General features: G+C 45.3%; 1 protein-coding gene across 1 annotated transcript; it reads left to right on the top strand.

Moving 5' to 3' along the window:
* Positions 1-1,579: 1,579 nt before the first annotated feature.
* rasl10a (RAS-like, family 10, member A) lies at positions 1,580-18,005 on the top strand. The gene is made up of 3 exons (XM_037097863.1): positions 1,580-2,611; positions 13,086-13,210; positions 15,824-18,005. The coding sequence occupies exons 1-3, from the start codon at positions 2,396-2,398 to the stop codon at positions 16,092-16,094; spliced, it is 612 nt and encodes a 203-aa protein (XP_036953758.1). The 5' UTR covers positions 1,580-2,395; the 3' UTR covers positions 16,095-18,005.
* The last annotated feature ends 1,664 nt before the right edge of the window (positions 18,006-19,669 follow it).

Genomic DNA, 19,669 nt, shown 5'->3' with positions numbered 1-19,669 from the left:
CTGCCGGGAAAAAGATCCATCTGTAGAAGACGAATGAGAGCGTCTTTTGTCAGAATTTGAGAGCTTGAACACAAAAACTGAGAGATTCACAGGTGCTGAGAGAAAACGTGTTACAACCATCTCCTGGTCTCGTCTTCCTCCACTTCTTCCACCTCTGCAGTTCACATCTTCAGGCCTTCATCCTGCACCAGGCTGTTTGTTGCTGCACCTTAAGTAAATTAAACTGATAAAACTCCCACAAATTAAGTCTTAAATCTGCCTGATAATCCAGCCTTGATAAAAAGCCGACCACTGTTCTCATTAATGGATTAGAAAGTAGACGATTTGTGAACTATTAAAGGTGCAGTGTGTAAGGACTTTTGGTTGAAAACATGTAAAACTTCATTAGAATTGAACAGAACAGAATGAATCCACGCTTCTGTCACAGTTTAAGTCTTGTTGGGCCTCATTGCATCACGTGACAGTGTTATCACACGAAGACTGGCTTCAGAGCCCGGTGCTGGTCCCGGTGGTCCTGGTGGTCCTGGACATCTGGATACAGTTTTGGAGGCGGAACCAAAAAATACCCCAAAACAAACAGACAGAAGTCCAAAAAAAAGCTCAGCCTCTGTCACGGGAGACGGCTGACCTCTTGTTTAGCCCCTGGCTAGCTTGATTAGCGATAAAGATTTCATCGTGCAGCTCTTCTGGACTTATTTACTTATTTTTTGGACCAAATGGCTCAACTCATGATAGTAAACGAGTCATTTCGGGGGGCTTGTGATGCTAAAACAAGATAATTATCTCCCATTTTACAGCCGCTTCTTTCTCAATGTACAGTTCTGTTGTAATTACACAGTTTGACCACTGGCTCCAGAGCCTGGTGCTGTTCATGTGGGGACCTAGCTTGGTCCAAAGCTCCCAGTCCAGGCTGCTAACTACATGGCTAACTGAGCTAACTTGCTAATGGCAGCTACATTTAGCAGCAGTTAGTGGTTTTATCTGGTGATACGCTGCCCCTCTGAGTTCACCAGGTGGTTAATTCTTCCATAAAGCCACTTTCTGACTTTTATACCCAGAAAATGTAATAAAAACTGGCACCACAGCGGGAAACTGGAGCTTCTGGTGTGACTGAGCCTCATGTCTCATGTTTACTCTCTGACTGGATCTGTGACCACTGATGCTGCTGCTGCTGCCACCCAGCAGTGATTGATGGGGACACATTAACCAGCTGCCCTGCCCGAGGACCCTCTACCACGATGCGCCTCGTCCCCTCAGAGATATGAGGCTCAGCGTTGCGCTGCATCTTCATGACCCTCACACTGAGATGATGTGTGTGTGTGTGTGTGTGTGTGTGTGTGTGTGTGTGTGTGTGTGGGGCATACTCCTCTGTCATTTTATGTGCGGCGTATGGGAGCCAGGAGCTTCACACGCCTTGCGCACGACATGATCCTATTGGTTGAGCAGGGCCAGGGGATATAGAGGCAGTGATTGGAGTGTGTGTGTGTGTGTGTGTGTGTGTGTGTGTGTGTGTGTGTGTGTGTGTGTGTGTGTGTGTGTGTGTGTGTGTGTGTGTGTGTGTGTGTGTGTGTGTGAGAGAGAGAGAGAGAGAGAGTGGGGGGAGAGAGAGCAGTCCTCAGCAGCTCCCGTCTCTCCAGCAGCAGACGCACAATGCTCGTTAATAGGCTCCAGATGCCTTCACAGAAGACGCGCGTCAGCCGGCTGCCTCTCCTCTCCTCTCCCGAGCCGGCACAGATGTGAATCTACCCTCCCGCCATCGACGCAAACACAAGATTATGGGGCTGCATGCCATTTCGGAACACGTGGGAAGCCTTTTTTGAGAGGCTGGCGGCTGCGCGCCCGTCCTCCGTGTGATGGAGGAGCGCGCCGGCGGTGCTGCATCGGTGGAAATGAGTGAGAGGTGCGGAGGAGATAATCAATGAAGACACCGAGGGCTCCTGTGGACAAGGTCAGAGTCTAGCCTGGATGAGATTATGTCCGTGCGCGGACGGCAAGGACGGACTTTTACGCTTCCCCTCGGGGGGACGAGGTCGCCCGGGGATGTCCCCTGATGAAAAACCCAAGAGTTTCTCTCCGTGTGTCGGATCGCAGAGGCGGCGAGCACCTCCTCCGCCAGCAGGACCGCAGGCTGAGCTTTAATGCCTTGGAGATAAAGTTTTTTTCCCCCCCTTCTCTCTCTGATGAATCACCCGGCCGTCGGTCGGTTTAATCGCACGCAGCTCGAGTTGATTTAGAAGAAAAGCAGCTGGAGGTTTTGGAAATTCCAGCGGAGCGGCGGCGGCAGCAGCGGCGGCGGCGGCGGGGGACACGCAGCGGCGGCCAGCTGTGCCTCTGGACGGTCACATCTGTCTGTTGTTGTCGTCGCTGTCCATGGTGCTGAACTCGTGCTCCAGGAATGGTGGAGACGCTGAGTATCGCAGTCATCGGCGCTCCCGGAGTGGGGAAAACTTCTATAATCCGCCAGTTCATCTATAACGACTTCTCGGAGGTGTACACGCCGACCAGGACCAGATATGTGTACAGACCCTCCGTCATCCTGAACGGGAACATGTATGAGCTGAAGGTTTTGGACGTCCCGCCAATCTCGTCCTTCCCGTCGAGCTCCAGTCAGGTATTCTGCGTGCGTGTGTGCGTGCGTGAGTGTGTGTGTGTGTGTGTGTGTTCACTCTCGCACCACATCTCATCTCATCTCCACTTCATTTCCCCACCACACGTGCCCTCCACCCCCCCTCCGACGAAGACACCAGCTTTTTTTTTTATTTTTTATATTTATCCTCACATCACTATCAGATGTCTCCAGTCTACTAGTTGCTATGGAGACCCGGCTGACTTAAAGCATCGCCGGTGAGGAGAGGAGAAAGAAAAAAAAAAAATAAAAATCAGGACCGCCAGCTCGCATATTGTTGTTTATTAATCACAACATGTCCTCTGCAGGCCTCCACCACAGGAACATACACATCCCGAGCTGAGCTGTGATTGGCTCACATCGTGGCAGGATCGGTGTGCTGCTACCTGGTTAAACTCTCCGGGATTTTAAAAATAGATCAGGCTGCCCTTTTATTCCAAACCACGGGTCAGATGGCACAGCTCATTAGTCAGAGACGCAGCTGATCGCAGGATCATTTAAGAAAAAGAGCAACAACAAAAAAAAAAAAAAAACAGCAGTGTAGCTCCAAATGTTCCAGGTTTTGTAGGAGTGCGATTATTATTGGATTGATTTTCATCTCGGGAAGAAGTTATTTTCTTTGGAAAGCAGGTTTCACATCACTTCTCACAAATGCACATTAAAAGCGTGACTGAATTGTTTCTCCAGCCTTGAAGAGAAATCGCTTCTTTAAGTAACTTAATGCGATGGGATTTAGACTTGTACATTTTAATGATGAGCAGCTTAATTCATTGGGTTACAGAAAAAAATGGACTGAATAGTTTTGGATTGCTTTAAAATCAAACATTTTCACCTCAATTAAAATGAAAACAGCCTCCCACAAATATTCATTCTTCTCTTCACAGAGGTTATAATCTGCTTTCTGAGTTTTTGCCTTTTCTTTATTGTGTTATGAAGCATTTCTGTTCATGTAAAACATCTGAAAAGTTCCTCTCTCCCACAGAAAACACACCTGTAACACCTGGTTTGGAGTCGAACCTTTAGCTCTGCATCATTATGTATCAGGAGTTATATAAATATATATATTTATCATAGAATATAAACACTCCAGTCAGTCAGCAGCATCTCCAGTACAGATGGCTGGGTTATTTTAGATCACACTACCTTGGCCTCTGATTGGCTGCATCCTGCCTGTTAAATAATGTATGTGCAACTCTCACCAAAGATTGAACAGAGGCGAGAAGTCTCACTCTGTAGCCAAAACGGAGCGTTTAATACACAGCGTGTAAAGTGATGCTGTAGCGATGAAGCTTATGAGAAAAATAATGTGTTTTTTGAGAGTTAAAGTATATAAACGTATTCTACTAGGACCCTCAAATAAAAGTATGAACCTGGAAATTAGCATAATATGAACTCTTTAAACATTTCAGTGCAAACAGAATGTTAAAGGAGCACTACGTAGTTTTGGGGAAGACACTTTAATCAGACGAGAAACGTCTTCATTGACCTTCATGACGGAATAAACAAACCGTCCTAAGAGAACGGCACGATCATCCTGTTTGACTTCATATCAGTCTGAGGGCAGCTTGTTTATTTCCGTGTTTGAGTTTATTTTCTAAAACTACAAAGAGCCCCTTTAAAAAAACAGTTCATCAAATCAAATTACCCTTAAAATCATTCAGTCTGCAACAAACTACAGCTGAACTGAACGTACAGTGCGTTTCTGTTGCTACAAATCACATGAAGGACTTTGCACTTCGCCAAAAGTGGAGTTTGTCCATCAGAAGCATTTTTCATGAGTATTGATTTCTAACTATAATCTGCTGTTTTGTAGTCTGATTACATAATTCGCAATTACATCTAATCTACTACTACCCAACCCTGTGTGGGAACATGTGATAAATCCACCAAAAGTAAAAAATTCAGTCGTTCTCTTCTCGCCCTCAGGCTGATGGAAAGTCTGGTGACATTTTGTAGTCCGCAAAACATTTCAGCAGCTTCAGAGCAAAATCAAGGCTGCAGTGTTTCCCTCAGCAGACGAAGACTTGTTTTGTTTTTCTTGCCACAGTGTTGATATTTCATTTTAAGCATTATGTCGCACTCACAGGACGGGAGAAAGGCCAATATATGCACCACATATATCCACCCATACACAGACGTTTGTTTATGTATAAACTTAAACACACACCAAAAATACGACATCCTCAGGCCTCAGAGCCTCCAAACCCTCATCTGAAATTTCGATTTGCAAGTTTTCTCTCCAGGCGTTCAACTTGTGGGATTTGTTTTAAGATAACTAGAAACAAACATGACCTGGCGCCAAAAGTCTCCAGAAAGCCCTGAGATCCCAGACTGATTTGAAAAGAGCGTGCGTGACTTACAACCTTTATAAGGGTGAAGTCTTCTCTGCAGAGGGGTGCACTTCTCTGCACAGGCGTGTCGAGGGTGTACATTTCCAAATCAATTTGGGATCGAGGGGCTTCTGGTGGACTTGATTTATGCCGGGCGAGCTGTATAGAGACGTTTTGATTATTTTTTTTCCCTTCTACTTCAGCCGTTTAGGAGAACGCTGCAACTCTGTTTTGCTGTGAAGCTCCAGAAATCATTTGTTGACTACGAAAACTCGGCCGGAATGAATTCTCGTTCTCGGGTGAACTTATCCTTTAAAGTAGAAGCGACGCTGCATGTGATTATGAGGCATCAACGGTGTGAAACAGAGGGAGTCTGATACCAGAAGACGCCAGAAGATTTCCTCTTGATTTGAGCAACTGGGGCTGCTGAACCTTCACATTACCTCCAGCTGAACTGATACCTGACACGGTGTGACGACTGAGGGGTTTGTCCACATTCACAGCCAGAGAGGAGGAACACTTAAAGCCACCAGAACCTGTTTCAGTGCGAGCATGCGAGTGAGAGATGTGGTGTGAAAGTGTGAAAGAGCTGTGGCCTCGTCTCCGGGCCTCCGCTGCCTCGAGGTGTGTCTGCTGCAGAGAGGCTCTGACGCTTTCGAGAATGAACTCTCCAAGGTCACCACACCTGACTCTGCCCGCCGCTGCACATTTCCCTTCAGTGTCACGCACAAACCCCGCCCAACAATCAGCTGTGGTTATCTGCTCTGACGAGGTGCCAGCGAGAAAATGAGATCGGGTCGAGGAGGACGAAGAGAGAGAAGGACGAAAATAAAAAAAACAGCTCGAACATCAGGCCTCTTGAAGCTTGAGAGGCCACAGCGATCATCCTGTCAGAATTACATGTAGCTGTTCTAGCAGATTAAACATTTTGCTCGAGTGTTAAGAGGTCGGCTCCATTGTTTGCTGCCCTTGGAGACCCCTCCGTTAAAGACTGATTGAGTTTTCTTCTCCTCTATCTGCTAAGCGGTGTTTAACCCCCATTAGGGAGCAAGTTGGTAGGTGTGAGCAGCGAGCAGGAATAAGACAGGACGAGTCTCATGAGTGCGTGGGAGCGTTGCATATAGTGTGTGTCACATGAGGAAAAAAGAAAAAAAAAAAAAAGCTTTTAAGGCACAGGCACAGCTTGATATCATGCCGGATCACACGGTGTGAACATTTCATGCTCGTTTCCAGAGCGTGGAGCGGTCTGCTTGGCAGGCTCTTTGTGGAAGGTGCACAGGCAGAGGAAACCATTAGCCGAGCGCTGCCACAACATTTCTATCAGACAGATTTACAGCCGCTCGTTCGCTGGAGGAATGACCCCACGAGGGGCCCCGCTGTACTTTTTTCTTCCTCGCTCCTGTCATGTCCTGCCTGTTCTGGAAGCACCGCTTGCTCGCTCTCTCTTGCTTTATGTCTGCTGATGTCCTGCATTCGATGAGAGACGAGGTGGACATCGTTTGACTCGCTGCCCTGGGGGGAGGGGGAGGGGGAGGGGGAGGGGAGGTCAGGGGCAGTGGACACAATGTTAAAACCTGATTGAAATGTACTTGCAGTACACAGCAGATTGAATTAAAGGCACAGCCAGGGAAATATATATATATAAATATATAAAAAACAAAACAAAAGAGCAGCAGAGGAGACAGAGGGAATTTGCTGCAGTCAATTAGAAAAGGTTGCACACAGTCTAATGGACGCCGAGGAAGTTAAAGTGGGGGGGGGGGGGGGGGTTCACCAAATGAGGTTTTATAATGTTCTCAGAAAATTTGTGATGAATAAGCTGCAGAATGGAGTGAGTCAGTACGCCTCCATGCTTACGCAGCGTGGCGATATCTCATCAGCTGAGATTATGTTGGAGAGAGGAGGGCTGTACTGTTCTGGCAGGATTCTTGTGACCCCGTTTTTTAAAAACCACGTAGACAGACATTTTTTTTTTAAATCTGGAGAACAGGCGAGATTTCTACTATCTTAACCGTGCGGCTGCGGCTGGTGTAATGATTTGTTTGCTTTGCGGTGTGTCTGTTGCAGATAGCATTACATTTAGTGAGCATCTGTTACAGAAAGTCAATAGGATGTGATGACAGATGGATTTAATCCTGACAGAAGATTCAGAAATGATTTTTCTCTGTCTTTTCTTCTTCTTTCTTTCTTTCTTTTTTTTTTGTTCCGTTCTGTTCTTGCCATCATGTATCTCCATGACTTCCTCCCACACAAAATGCTCCCTCTCCCTCTCTCTGCTCTTTCTGGACATTTTTCTCAGCTCTCTCTGTCGATGCCGTGTCTGATAACAAGGTGGAAATTGTTTCTTTCTCCGTGTCACACATTGTGATATTTTGACTCTCGCAGAGAAGCCGTAGAAATGGGATGTGTGCATCTGCAAAGCCTGTAAAGAGGTGAACAAACCAGCTGTTAAAATAAATACAAATTAGACAACTTAGAGTTAGTAACGTTAATATTTCTGTGCTGGTTTGACTACTATGATAAAACTGTCTTCAGAGCCTGGTGCTCGTCCTGGAGACCTGGCCGGACATCCATGAATATAATCGACATGAACACTAGGATGTCACTCAGCCTTGCTTCCAGTTTTGCCCCAGTGGCCACTTGTGGTATTGCAACAGCACACAATTATGTTTCTTTCCCTTGAGAGTGCCATGATGAAATAGAAGCCTGTAAAACTGCAAACAAGTCTTTCTACTCCGAGTCTTTTGTTCATCAACATTTTACATTCCTACAAATTCCCTCGACCTTATAAGAGCAAGTAAAAAAATCTGTGATGTTAACACAATGTACACTCGCGGATGGAGCCGCGCAACCACGAAGCAAACCCCCCCCCCCAAAAAAAACTGAAACTAGAGCAAAAATATCTGCACATGTTTGAGGTGAACACTTCTCATTGGACAGAATGGGCGCCATCTTTATCAATCCTCTCCTCGAACACTGAGCTGGACGACATATAAGCTCTTCATATTCCCCCAAAATGAAGAGCTATTTCTTTAAAAGCTTTTCCACTTGTGTTTGAAAACCATCTGTACGTCAGACGTCATTATATTAATTAAACCAAAGTGCAATAAAACCTACAGGTATTAATGGCGGCCTGCTATAGGTCGCCGATGAGTAATGGAGTTTCATCCTCCCAGGGGACGTAATAGATTTTAATTGTAAATCCACTGACATGGCCTCCGCGTGATGTATCTCTAATTACTCTGCTCCCCCTTCCCCCAGCAGGTTACGCCGGCCTCCCTCCTGTCCTTCAGTATTGATCCGTCACAACCGCTCATATCAGATAACACCCGGAGACGTGAGGACGGCTCCGTCACAGCCCGATCCAAACCTGACCGCGGCCTGCCACGGTTGTCAGGGAGACATGTTGTGTTTGGCTCTCGGGGAGCGAAAGGCTGAGATGCTCTTTTTGTTAAGAAGGCCGACTGGAGGATACAGACAGTCGCACCACACTTCACATTCATGCTCCCACAAGCACACTCTCACATCCTGCAGGCAGCACACACACACACACACACACACACACACACACACACACAAACATGCCCACACATGCATTTTAAACGTTCGTCCTGCTCCTTTGCTTATTGTGCCTCTTGTTTGGGTTCTGAAGGAGCAGTGCTGCTCTGTTGTTGCTGTTTGTAGCCCCTCCTCCACATTTTAAAAACAGGACTTGGATGACAAAGAGATGTGAGATGAGAACACGAGCTGCTATTTTTAGCCCCACAGGGATAAGAGGCTGCAACTGAAGCCAATGCGAGCATCTCCCGTCGTCAGTAGCCTCAATCATCAGAAAAAAGACTTAGCTGCACTGATTGTTGTGTCAGAACCAAGGATTTGTTTTTTTTTTTATTTTGTCTTTGGCAAAAAATAAATAAATAAATAGGTGAAGGTTTTGTTTGGATTTCAGCTGTACTGGACAATTCGCAACAGAAGTGACAGAGAGAAATGACACCTTCCTGTGACATGTTTTCCCCTGCTCAGTGAAAACGGATTCAACCTGGAGAGAGACAGACTAAATAAACACATCCATGGCAGTTTTCACAACACAGCGCCCCCTCCTCACTCCCCCTGCTTTCTCGTTTCACTTTTTTAATGGCAGCGATCCTCGCGCCACGTCTGTCTTGGAGCCCGATCAGCCTCATTATCTCACCGCTGATGTGCGAGGCTGTTTTTCTTCCTCAAACCCATCTAGACACAAACCCAGGAACGAACAAACGCCCCTCCAACAAATTGAATGCAGGCAAATGATTCCTCGCTGACAGATGCATTAACGTCATCCTGATTGGAAGTTACACCAATCATCGCCCGCTCCCTTAGTCACAGATTATCAGCTGATATTGCTTTCCTGTAAAGTGTATTGACCTGAAAAAAAGCTATATTTTCTACGTCCTTGAGCAAAATATAATTAGATTTCTCCTATTTTAAGCTGTTGCAGGAGGTGGAAGAAACAATATAAACACCACATGGGAAAATGATCTTCATCATATCGGTCATCGCCGCAAACACTGCTACAGACAAGGGTCATATTGGCTCTGTGCTAATTAGAGGCAGGAAAATGAAAGGGAGGTCTGATGATCAGCACTTTGATATCTGAGTTTTCAAAGCGGCGAGCACGCCATCGCTGCCAAATCATCTGTGCCCGAGGTGCAGGTGCATCAGGCAAGGCAACCAAAGCCAAATTATTTAGCATGTCAAGCGGCACGGCTTTGAAATTCAAGACAACAGATGAAAAAAAAAAAAAAACAGCTTCAGCAGTGAATGTGTACTTGTGTCTCAGTTCTGAGGGTTTTAGACACAAATTCAAAGTCTGAGGAAAGATAAATATTTTCAGGTAATGTGAGCGGCTTCCTGGAGTCTCTGCTGGTTGCCTGGCAACCTCACGGCAACCACAGGTCACTGCATCCGGCCGGGAAACAGGCGGCGTCCGAACTTTCATACTAATGTGCCACTTAGTGCGCTAAAACAGTGTGTGAAACCAGTTGTGTGTGAGTTGTTACAGTGTGCGAGCAGCGGATACAACGCCTGCATGAATATCCCATAATGCAATGCAGTACTGACAACAGCAACCACATTGATGGTGGCAGACAGCGACCAAGGCCGCCCTGGTTCGACCAATCACTGTTACTTTGCATCGTACTCGCTTACATGCGGTTCATTGTCATTCTTCATGGTGTTATTCTGAAGATGATTTACACCTCACTAAATTTCGTTTGGAGAATTCATTAATACTTAATTCAGCTGTTGGGTCGCAGACCGAAGAAAACAACAGCTTGAGTTTACCTCAAATCAGCAGTTAGTCTGAGATGTAGCAGCTGTGTGGATATCAGAGATGACAGCGAAGCAACGCAGGACTTAAAATAAGCACAGCAGACACTTCAGAGAGGTCGAACCACCAACATCACAGTCAGGGCTGAAAATGACAACAGAAACAATTTAGAGACCAACTTGTGACGAGATCACACCGGCTGCGACGGCCTTTACATGAGCGCCGGGTGCTCGTTTTGATCTCGACTGCACACCTGTAAAGTTTCGTGTGTGTGTCCTGCACCGAGCACATCTGTCCACAGACAAACACCTGGAAAAGTTCTCAAAACAGCTCCGAGGACAACATGTTGATGACTCTCACACACACACACACACACACACACACACACACACACACACACACACACACACAGTGACTCAGGAAGCCAAAACAGACTTTAGACAGACCCAGGCCAGCTCTGCTCCCAGTCCCAGATTTTACAGTTGAATCGATCTCGTCTTCTAACTGAAAAGCGAGCGAGCGTTTCTCCCAGAATTTCTCCTCCGTGGTAAAAATAATTATTTCTGTATAACTCTGCTGTCTCGTTTGTGCATCTTACGATATTGGTTTTGAGTAAAGAATCCTGCTAAATTAAAGAAAAACAAATTAAATAAAATAAAGAATGCGATAGAATAGAATTGATTTCACCTGCACACAGTCTCCAGACCCCTCATTAGCAGTGTGTGTGTGCACCCCAGAGGTTATGTTGACACCCTGTCTGCTCATTTTTCCACCTCTTCAACATCCTCCCCGGGCCGAGTTTGTTTCCATTTCCCTCCCTCAGCAGATCTTCTTTCTTCCTGTCCCCTTAAGTTCCTCGGTCTCCCTCGCTCTCTTTTATCTGACCAAACGCTTATAAATTCATGGCAGGCAGTTAGAGGCGGCGGAGGTGTTGGTGGGCGGTGGGTTGGTAGAAGAATGGGCCAGTGTGCATCTATTGAAGCAACTGTTCCCCAGTAAGGTGCAAATGAACCCACTTTTGCGGCGTGTTTTAATTCATCACCATCAAACGGGCGATGCTGTTCGCCTCGCTGTGCGTTCTCTGCATCACGAAGCTGAGCCAAGCCGCGACAGAAGTTGGAAACAGTGTTTGCTCCTCGCTCTCCTCCTGACAGAAGGCCACGTTTGCTCTTCTCTGATAAGCTGTAACCTCCGTCATTGTCCTTGAACACGTGTAGCTAGGACACCGTGCAGCGCTCACCGCTGAGCAGTCACCATGTTTTATGACTTCCTTCCCGGCTCGCTCCAGGACTTCATCGACTCTGCACTTTTTGTCCACAGAGGCCGAGCGGCAGAGCAAGACCAACTTTGACTTTGAGCCAAGGAGCTTCGGTATAATTACAGAAACACAAGCCACATGCTGTTCATCTAGCTGATTCCTGCTATTATTGTAGGTACATTATATGCTGGCAGATCTATGAGGCTGTCAGGCGCAGCGGTGCTTTGGGCTTAATGACAATATCAGCACATCGACTCCCGTCGTGTCAAAGAAAATAGACTCAACCTGAGCATGACTATGTGCGGCACGCAACGTTCACCATGCGCGTGCTAATGTACGCTAATCAGAACTAAACACAAAGAACAGCTTCCTGTTTTGCTCTTTTCTTTTGGTCGTAGAAAAATAAAACTCTGACCTGATGGTGGCGCTACAGGAAACATTAGATAATCAACAAGTAGTGTTGTCAGGACGTTGGAATGTCTAACTTTGGTACATTACCCTGTAAAATATCAATATTCAATACCAAGTTTGATTTTTAAAAAACATGTTTATAATAAAAGATAAATATAACACAGCTGTCAACACACAGGACATTAAGGACAACAGCATTTAAGATATATTCCTTCTGATCATAGTCAGAGAAGTGAGAGAAGGTGGTCCTGTGTTGACACTGCAGCTGGTATCAGTATCAGTAGTGTGGAAAATGAGAACTGAAACAGTTTCAAATATTTGTTCATTGATATTGAGATATTATTAAGTCCACAGAACTGCGTCCAGAGGGGGACATGAGTGTGTATCATAAGTCATCATCGTCAGTCTCTGCGTGAGTTGTCAGCACACATTTCACTCTGATCCACAAACATCAACCTCACGGTGACACTGGAGGAAAAGTCAGCAGGATTCATTGTGTGGGAGCCATGACTGTACTGTACTGTACATGAGATGATTCACACAGTCTGAGGATCACCAGATATTTCATTCTGGACTGATCAACTGACCAGCACGGCTAAAAATTCAGATTTAAGGTCATCATGAAGCCAAAAGACACATTACAGGAACACTACAGGCAGCAGCGTGTCTTCCATCATCCTCTTTCCTCGTTGTGACTACATATTTCTACTTACAACAATATTGTTTATATTTGAGAATTTCTGGTATAAATATTATAGACTGGACATTAAACCGACAGAGGGAAGAAAAAGTGGTGGTTAAAAACGTGTTTGCTCCTTCAGCACCACCGACATCAGCATGGATTTATTGATACATTCAGAGCCCGGGTCGGATCCACAGATTCTGTCGCTATTCTATCAAACCTCAGTCGGCTAAAGGATCAGTGAGTCTGGCAGACCGGACTAACATATTCAACTAAACAACCCCTCTGCCCCTGCACTCCCTCTGCTATTAGGAGTTGGCAGGTTAACAAGCAAGTTGCATTTGGGTCATTTAACAAGAGGTATGACATCCCCCCCCCCCCCCCCCGTGCCCCCTCAAACTGCCTCCTGGTCATACTAAATTTTTTTTTGTGTGTGTGTGTTTCTCTCTGTGTGTGTGTTTGTCCTTTAGGAGTGGCTGGATTTACGCTGCAGAGGCGTCCGCAATGCAAACGCCTACATCCTGGTGTACGACATCTGCTGCGTGGAGAGCTTTGAATACGTCAAGATGATCAGGCAGCAGATAGTGGAGCACAGGTATGGGTCAGCCGTGGTCAGTGAACGCACAGCCGCTGACATTCAGCTTGTTAACTCTCACTTGTGTTCGATGTTGCCGCCTCACCTTCCCGGAGACGCCACGCAATTTGGCAGCCCTGCCGCAAAAGCTGTACAATTACACGTTTGTCACCATGTGACAGTGATAGATAGTCTGACGCTGGTGATATCTTTTAATTCAGGACACTCCGCCCTGCATCCTGACAGTTTAGAAATGACATTTGAGCGAGGGAACCAGTGATTGAAAGGCGACCTTTCCTTCCTTTCCTTCCTTTCCTTTTCCTTTCCTGTCCTTCAGTGTGTCGTACAGGTTCTTGTGCATGTGAGCAATGGACTGAAAGGAACAGAAGCTCATTTCTCCTACAGAAAACACTGCTCCTGAAATGCCTCATCAGTAGTCCCGCCCTTTATTCTGTGACCTTGTGACATCACATCACATCATCATGTCTCACATTTGCATGATTTATAGCTTGGCTTCCAGTTTGGCATGTAAGAATCGATTTGGCACAGCTGCTCTGTTGTTGTTAGCAGTGCTAGCTCAGGCGTGTGTGAGCTGACCAATCAGAGGAGACTGGGTATTAAGGAGGAGGGGTCTTAAAGAGACAGGAGCTTACACAGGGCGTTTTAGAGAGAGGGGGACTACAGTGCTGCAGAACTGGACAGTAAAAGAAAACCGATGTGTGCTTCTTAGCGCTAAACCTTGAAAACCTATTCTGGTTGAAACCCAAAATAAAATTCTGAACGTGGAAATGAGCATAACATGTGTCCTTTAAAGATTATTTTGAGGATCCTTAAAGCCTGGACAACGAGGGCAAGGACAGAGTGCAGCAGCACAGTACAGGAGGCCAGGCGAAGATGTTTTGAAGGTCGGGCACCTGACACATGAGCCACAAAGGACTCAACACTTGAGTGAAAACAGACCAAAGAAAAGGCATCCCCTGCTCTGTCAACCTTGCAGTCGACACCCTGCATATATTTACATACTGAGAGGTGCAACGAGTGGCCTTGTTTGTTCTGCTGCGTCCAAACCACCACTGCGCAGATAATCTTCAACCTTTCCCCGCTGCTCCCAATGTGTTATCACGAATGTTTATGGCCCATGACAGAAAACCATTATCACCAGCAGCTGGAGGAAGAGGCGCAGGGTGAACGCAAGAGAAATGGAAAACGGTAGAAATGTGTAATCATCGGGAAAAGATCTGAGGTCAGACGGGAGGAGGGAAGGAAAGAGCGGAGAGGTGAAAGATGCTGTGTGTTAACTGAAATCATGAATAACGGAGGCTGTTAAAGCACAAGGTGGCAAATTCTTCTCTTTTTTCTCTATTATATTTGCTTAAAAATTCAAAATCCATTCAAAACCAGAAATAACCTTATTCTTTCTTCTCTATTCTTTATAAGCCCTCTAGCATGAAGCCCGTGACGGGGTCCATCAATCCTGTGTAGTTTCACAAAGACACACACACACACACTCACACACACACACACACTCACACACACACACAGTACATCTTGTTCTGATAAAATACACAAGTCGGAGCAGAAATGTGAGTAGATATTTTTAAGGCTGTTATGTGAGCACAACCTGTGAAGAGAAGAAAAAAGTGAGATGATTCCTGCGATGTGTTCTTTTTTTGTTTTTTGTTTTTTTTCCTTTCAGCCCTACATCTTTAAGAACTTCGCCTCGGGGCTCGAAAAAACTGCACCGTTCTTACATTTCTCTGTGTGTCTTCCTCTGTTTTCTGTCCATCTGTCAAGGCAGACGCGCAAATATGCACAAGGCACGGAAGTCAGAAGACAAGGCGTGATGTAACAAAAGAGAAAAGGTTTATTCATTGTAAGAACCAGAGATAAATTCTTAACGCAGCAGCTTTAAGAATTTATGCCTCAGCTGACATTGACTCCGTGCCTACTGCTCCTCCAAGTTTCATAATGAACCAGATTTAATAGTCTTCATTGAATTCAGTTTGACCTTCTTTTTCGTGTTCAGAATGTTATTTTTCTTCGTGAAGAACAATAATTAAAGCTTTCAGCTCCAATGAGTTTGGCAGCCGATCAAACAGAACAGCCTACGAAGTAAAAAATTAATCTCATTGTTAGAAATCCGATTTATATAATCAGCCTTCTTTCCTTAGAAGTATTGGCTCTACAGTCTAATCTAGGATTTCCTCTAGTAACTCATTTGCTCGACATCGTTCTCTGTTTTTTAAGCAGAGCGCCAGATTGGATTTCCAAGCGGCCACCAATGAGGTGTTGCTGGAAGCGGTTGGACTTGATGACGTCCTCCTGGATGTGTTTCTCATTAACACTGCAGGATTACAAACACAAGTCCTGAATCTGTAATTAATGCCTACCTCTGGCTTGCCGTACAGTTTCACACTTACAATAATGCTGTAAACCAGTCGCTGCAGAGTGTGGTGGGAGGCCCCTTGAGCCTGTGAGCTGTAATCCTCCAGTCCGCCCCCGCACACCTCAGAAAGGAGGAAAAACTGCACACAGACATCTTGCATACGCCCAGGCAACCACTGTGACAAACACCGAGATGATAACTGAGCTTTTTGAAATGAACCTCTTTGTTTTTCTTCTCTCTCCCTGCAGGGAAGGCAGCAGCAGCGAGGTGCCAATCCTGGTGGTGGGCAACAAGAGAGATCTGCAGCGACAGCGCTTCATGCCTCGCAGGGCCGTGTCAGTCCTGGTGAAGAAGACGTGGAAGTGCGGTTATGTTGAGTGCTCTGCCAAGTTTAACTGGCACGTCGTCCTGCTCTTCAAAGAGCTGCTGGGCATCGCCGTGGCACGTGGCATGCGCCAGAATCACACCTCAATCCGTCTGCAGGGGGCGCTACAGAGGAATCGCTGCACCATCATGTGACCCAGAGAGCTCCCTCCACCCCTCTCACCTCAGGAGCAGAGCGGCAGTGGAGAAAAAGGACTTTTTATCTAAATGGCTGGAAAATATACCCCGTGGCCTCCTGCTTTACTGAGCTGATTTTTCATAATGAGGTTTATTAGACTCTTGCGCTGTAAAAGACACTAAAAAAAAAAAAAAACGTTCACACAAGGTCATCCAACCACTTCCTAGTCCAATTCTACCAAATGTTTAGATGCAAGGAGGGAGGTAGACGAAGAGAAAGAAGCGGGTGAAAACACAATGAGCATAGCACAGTTATTTTTTTCCTCTCATCGACTAGACAGGTGCACGTCTGAGGCTGTGCTTCCCAAACTACACAGCAGCAGCAGCAGCAGCAGCAGCAGCAGGTCTTACTGAGGGTCGTGTCGTGGCTGCAGCCGGGCCTGACGGGACGGAAGCCGTGATTGTGAGACTCCGAACGGAGAGGCAGCAATACCATCGAGTCTTCCTTTTGAATTTGTCATATTCAGTAAGACGCTCATATCAGACCCATTTGGATTTCTTTGAGGGTTTGCAGTTCATGGTTAAATGGAACGACAGAATAACAAAGAGCTAATGCTTGACGTCTGGGGAGGTTTTCTTGAAATGTACAGATATGGTGAGATAGTGTTTGAGTTTAGACTCTGAGGAGTAGCCTGCATTTTGATTTTCTCTTCCCGGTCCCTGTTTTGAACTCGGCCTATGTTGAGAGCTGTTTGTTCAGACAAAGGGTGTTTTAAGGTTGTCTTGCAGCAGAAAATACTGCAGTCCTTATCGTGATGTACTGTAGGGCTTTAATCTGCTCCCTCCCCTCACTCAGTGTCTGTTTCCGATGAATACATTAAATCCAGGGAACTGGGGACCTGCAGGAGGCTGCAGAGCCTGAAACGAGAACCTGTGCATGCAATGTAGATGTTTGTGTGTGTGTGTGTGTGTGTGTGTGTTTGTCTGTGTGTGTGTGTTTGTGTGTGTGTGTGTGTGTGTGAGAGAGAGAGAGAGAGAGAGGCAGAGGGAGCAAGAGAGAGGCAGGTTTGATCGCTGACATTCAGACAAGCAAAGGACACCCACCACAAAAAAGATAAGAGACAGATGTTGAAGCTTTGGATTAGGAAGGAGCAATAAAATCCCACAGGGACGTCCTGACCGACTCAACGTACCACCGCATTGTATTACAAATAGATTTAATCTACTCTCGCTCAGATATTCTGCAGAAATAATGACGCAGGCCTCGATGACTTCCACAAAAACAGCCCATGAGTGCATCACAGACACGCAGGGAATCCTAATAAAGCTTTCATATCAGTATCTCAATAGTATCTAATTGGTAATGTTGTGAGATTAACAGTTGCTTTTTCATTTGATTAGGCCTAGCTCGGTAGTTTGTGAATATGGCAGACCTACTGTATATAAGAGTGATTCATAGAGTTATTGACTTGCATGCTTTTGTTGGTAGAGCCAACGGGTCAGGGTTTAATTGCACTGATGTTTAAATTTGATATCGTGTTTAATTTTTTGTATTACATGGTTTTTCTGAGCAGCTGAGTGGAGTGAATGTGGTCGTTTTTCACTGGCATGTAAGAGCACAAGCTCACGATTCCCTCCACGATGTAGTGTTGAACCCCTTCGATCAGGGCAGATGGCTGCGTGTAGACCTTTTTTTGTTTTGTTTTGTTTTCTAGGAGAGAAAAAAAAAGAGAAATATGTAGCAGAGATACACTAGAAAGCAACTGTGTGTAGCATGAGTTCTCATCAGTCTGTCTGCTGCGCGTTTCCAAATAAAAAGGGCTACAGTTTTTTATCAGAAACGTTACTTGTATTTATTTTTACTGTGTTAGTACTGTGAGTAATGTTTGTTTTTATTTTGACACATGACGAATTATTAAATGCATTTGAGAACAGCAACCAACCTCCCCTCTGGTCACTTTTCAGTCCTGTGCGACAATCACACTCATGCAAAGATCATTTTGACAACATTGCCATCTTGTGGTAAAGAGATGTTATCAGGAGCCGGATCAGATGCTGGCAGCAGATGAAGCGTCACAAAGTAAAACCCCCTCCAGTTACTGAACGTGGTACTTGATCGTATTCAACAAAACTTGATCATCCTCTGGAGATTTGTCCAAGATCACAATGACCTACTTTTACTTGAGTTAGCATTGTGATTTTGAAAATAGCTGGTTTATTAACAAATTCATCCATTAGTTAAATAATCAAACTGTAATCTTTCATGATACGTTAACGTATGTGTAGCCTGGTGGCTGATGGAGGCTAAAAATATGACAAAGTTTCAAGGTATCATGGTATATAGTATTATTTATTTTTATCATTATCAGTTACAATGACCCGTGCAATGGTAGATTTTCCTTTTTAAGTTCCATTAACATTCAGGCACAATTATATTGATCTTACACAGACCCAACAATTGCTTTGGCTGTAGTCTGCTTTGTTATTTATTGAGGAGGCTGTAAACAGACGAGGGCGGACGTTCCACTTTACAGAAAACATTCTCAATTCCTGCCACCAAAAGTACTGTTAGTAAAACATATAGAGTACATTACAAAAGTAGTAAATGTATAGAGAGGAAAACCTGATTACCAGGCCTACAATTAAATTAAACTGTATAACGAAAGGTAAGTAACTTCAGGGTTGTACCAGCGTGTTTAAAGTACCAATATTTTGGCTTTCAGCTGGATTCAGGTGTGAGGTAACACAAAGCAGTCGTACCTGTGCATGTGTTTCAGTTGATAAGTTAGACAGTCATGTGAGACACGTCTTTTTGTGGCGACAGAGACAGGGAGCTATTTTGAGCAAAACGCTGTGTTTTTCTTACCAAACCAAGCATTTTAGTGCTTAGACCTACCCCTCTTTGACAAGAGAAAAACAGCACTTTTCTTTAAAAGTTGACATTTGCAAAATATCTACCCACTGTGGTCCACCAGCACATACTGTTCTCCTGGTCTAGAGAGAACAGTATGTGCTCCGATTTCCTGTTACTCATGCCCCTGATATATACAGCCCAGTACATCTAATGACCACCACCATGTGTCCAAAATAACACTGCTTCATATGTCTTAACTAAATAATGTAACATACCAGTGCGGCTCCAAGCCCATCAAACGCTCCATCCTTCTCACCTGTCTTCAATCCACTTTTAATATCACCGGCCCCTCTCCAGGCTCAATCTGACATCACCATCGGACACTAATTAATCAGCATCAATACCTGCAAATCCCCCGCCACTACCCTCTCTGGAGGTGTTCCCCAAGGTTCAGTTCTCTGCCCCCTCCTCTTCATCCAGTACACGCTCCCTTGGTCACATAATCCGGTGTCATGGACTTCGCCTCCACTGTTTCACAGACGACATCCAGCTCTACATTTCTACTAAATATCTACTGAACTGTGATAAATCTGAAATTATCAAATTTGCATCTTAAACTCAAACAAAATCCACCCACGACTTCTCCCTCACTGCTGATGGCCCTTCCCCTCACAAACCAAAACCAAGATGTCATCTTTGACCAAACGCTCTCATTTGAACAACACGTAAAATACATTAC

The sequence above is a fragment of the Acanthopagrus latus genome, chromosome 5, assembly GCF_904848185.1.
Source record: "Acanthopagrus latus isolate v.2019 chromosome 5, fAcaLat1.1, whole genome shotgun sequence".
In the NCBI taxonomy this organism is placed as follows: domain Eukaryota; kingdom Metazoa; phylum Chordata; class Actinopteri; order Spariformes; family Sparidae; genus Acanthopagrus; species Acanthopagrus latus.
Note: the sequence above shows the minus strand (reverse complement) of the source record. Positions and strands in the feature narration are given on the sequence as shown.

What these genes read in the sequence shown, in the direction of transcription:
- rasl10a (XM_037097863.1), top strand. Translation starts at nt 2,396, where the DNA reads ATGGTGGAGACGCTGAGTATCGCAGTCATCGGCGCTCCCGGAGTGGGG. An exon ending in TCCCGTCGAGCTCCAGTCAG is followed by an intron (nt 2,612 to 13,085) that starts GTATTCTGCGTG and finishes TTTGTCCTTTAG; the next exon opens with GAGTGGCTGGATTTACGCTG. An exon ending in CAGCAGATAGTGGAGCACAG is followed by an intron (nt 13,211 to 15,823) that starts GTATGGGTCAGC and finishes CTCTCCCTGCAG; the next exon opens with GGAAGGCAGCAGCAGCGAGG.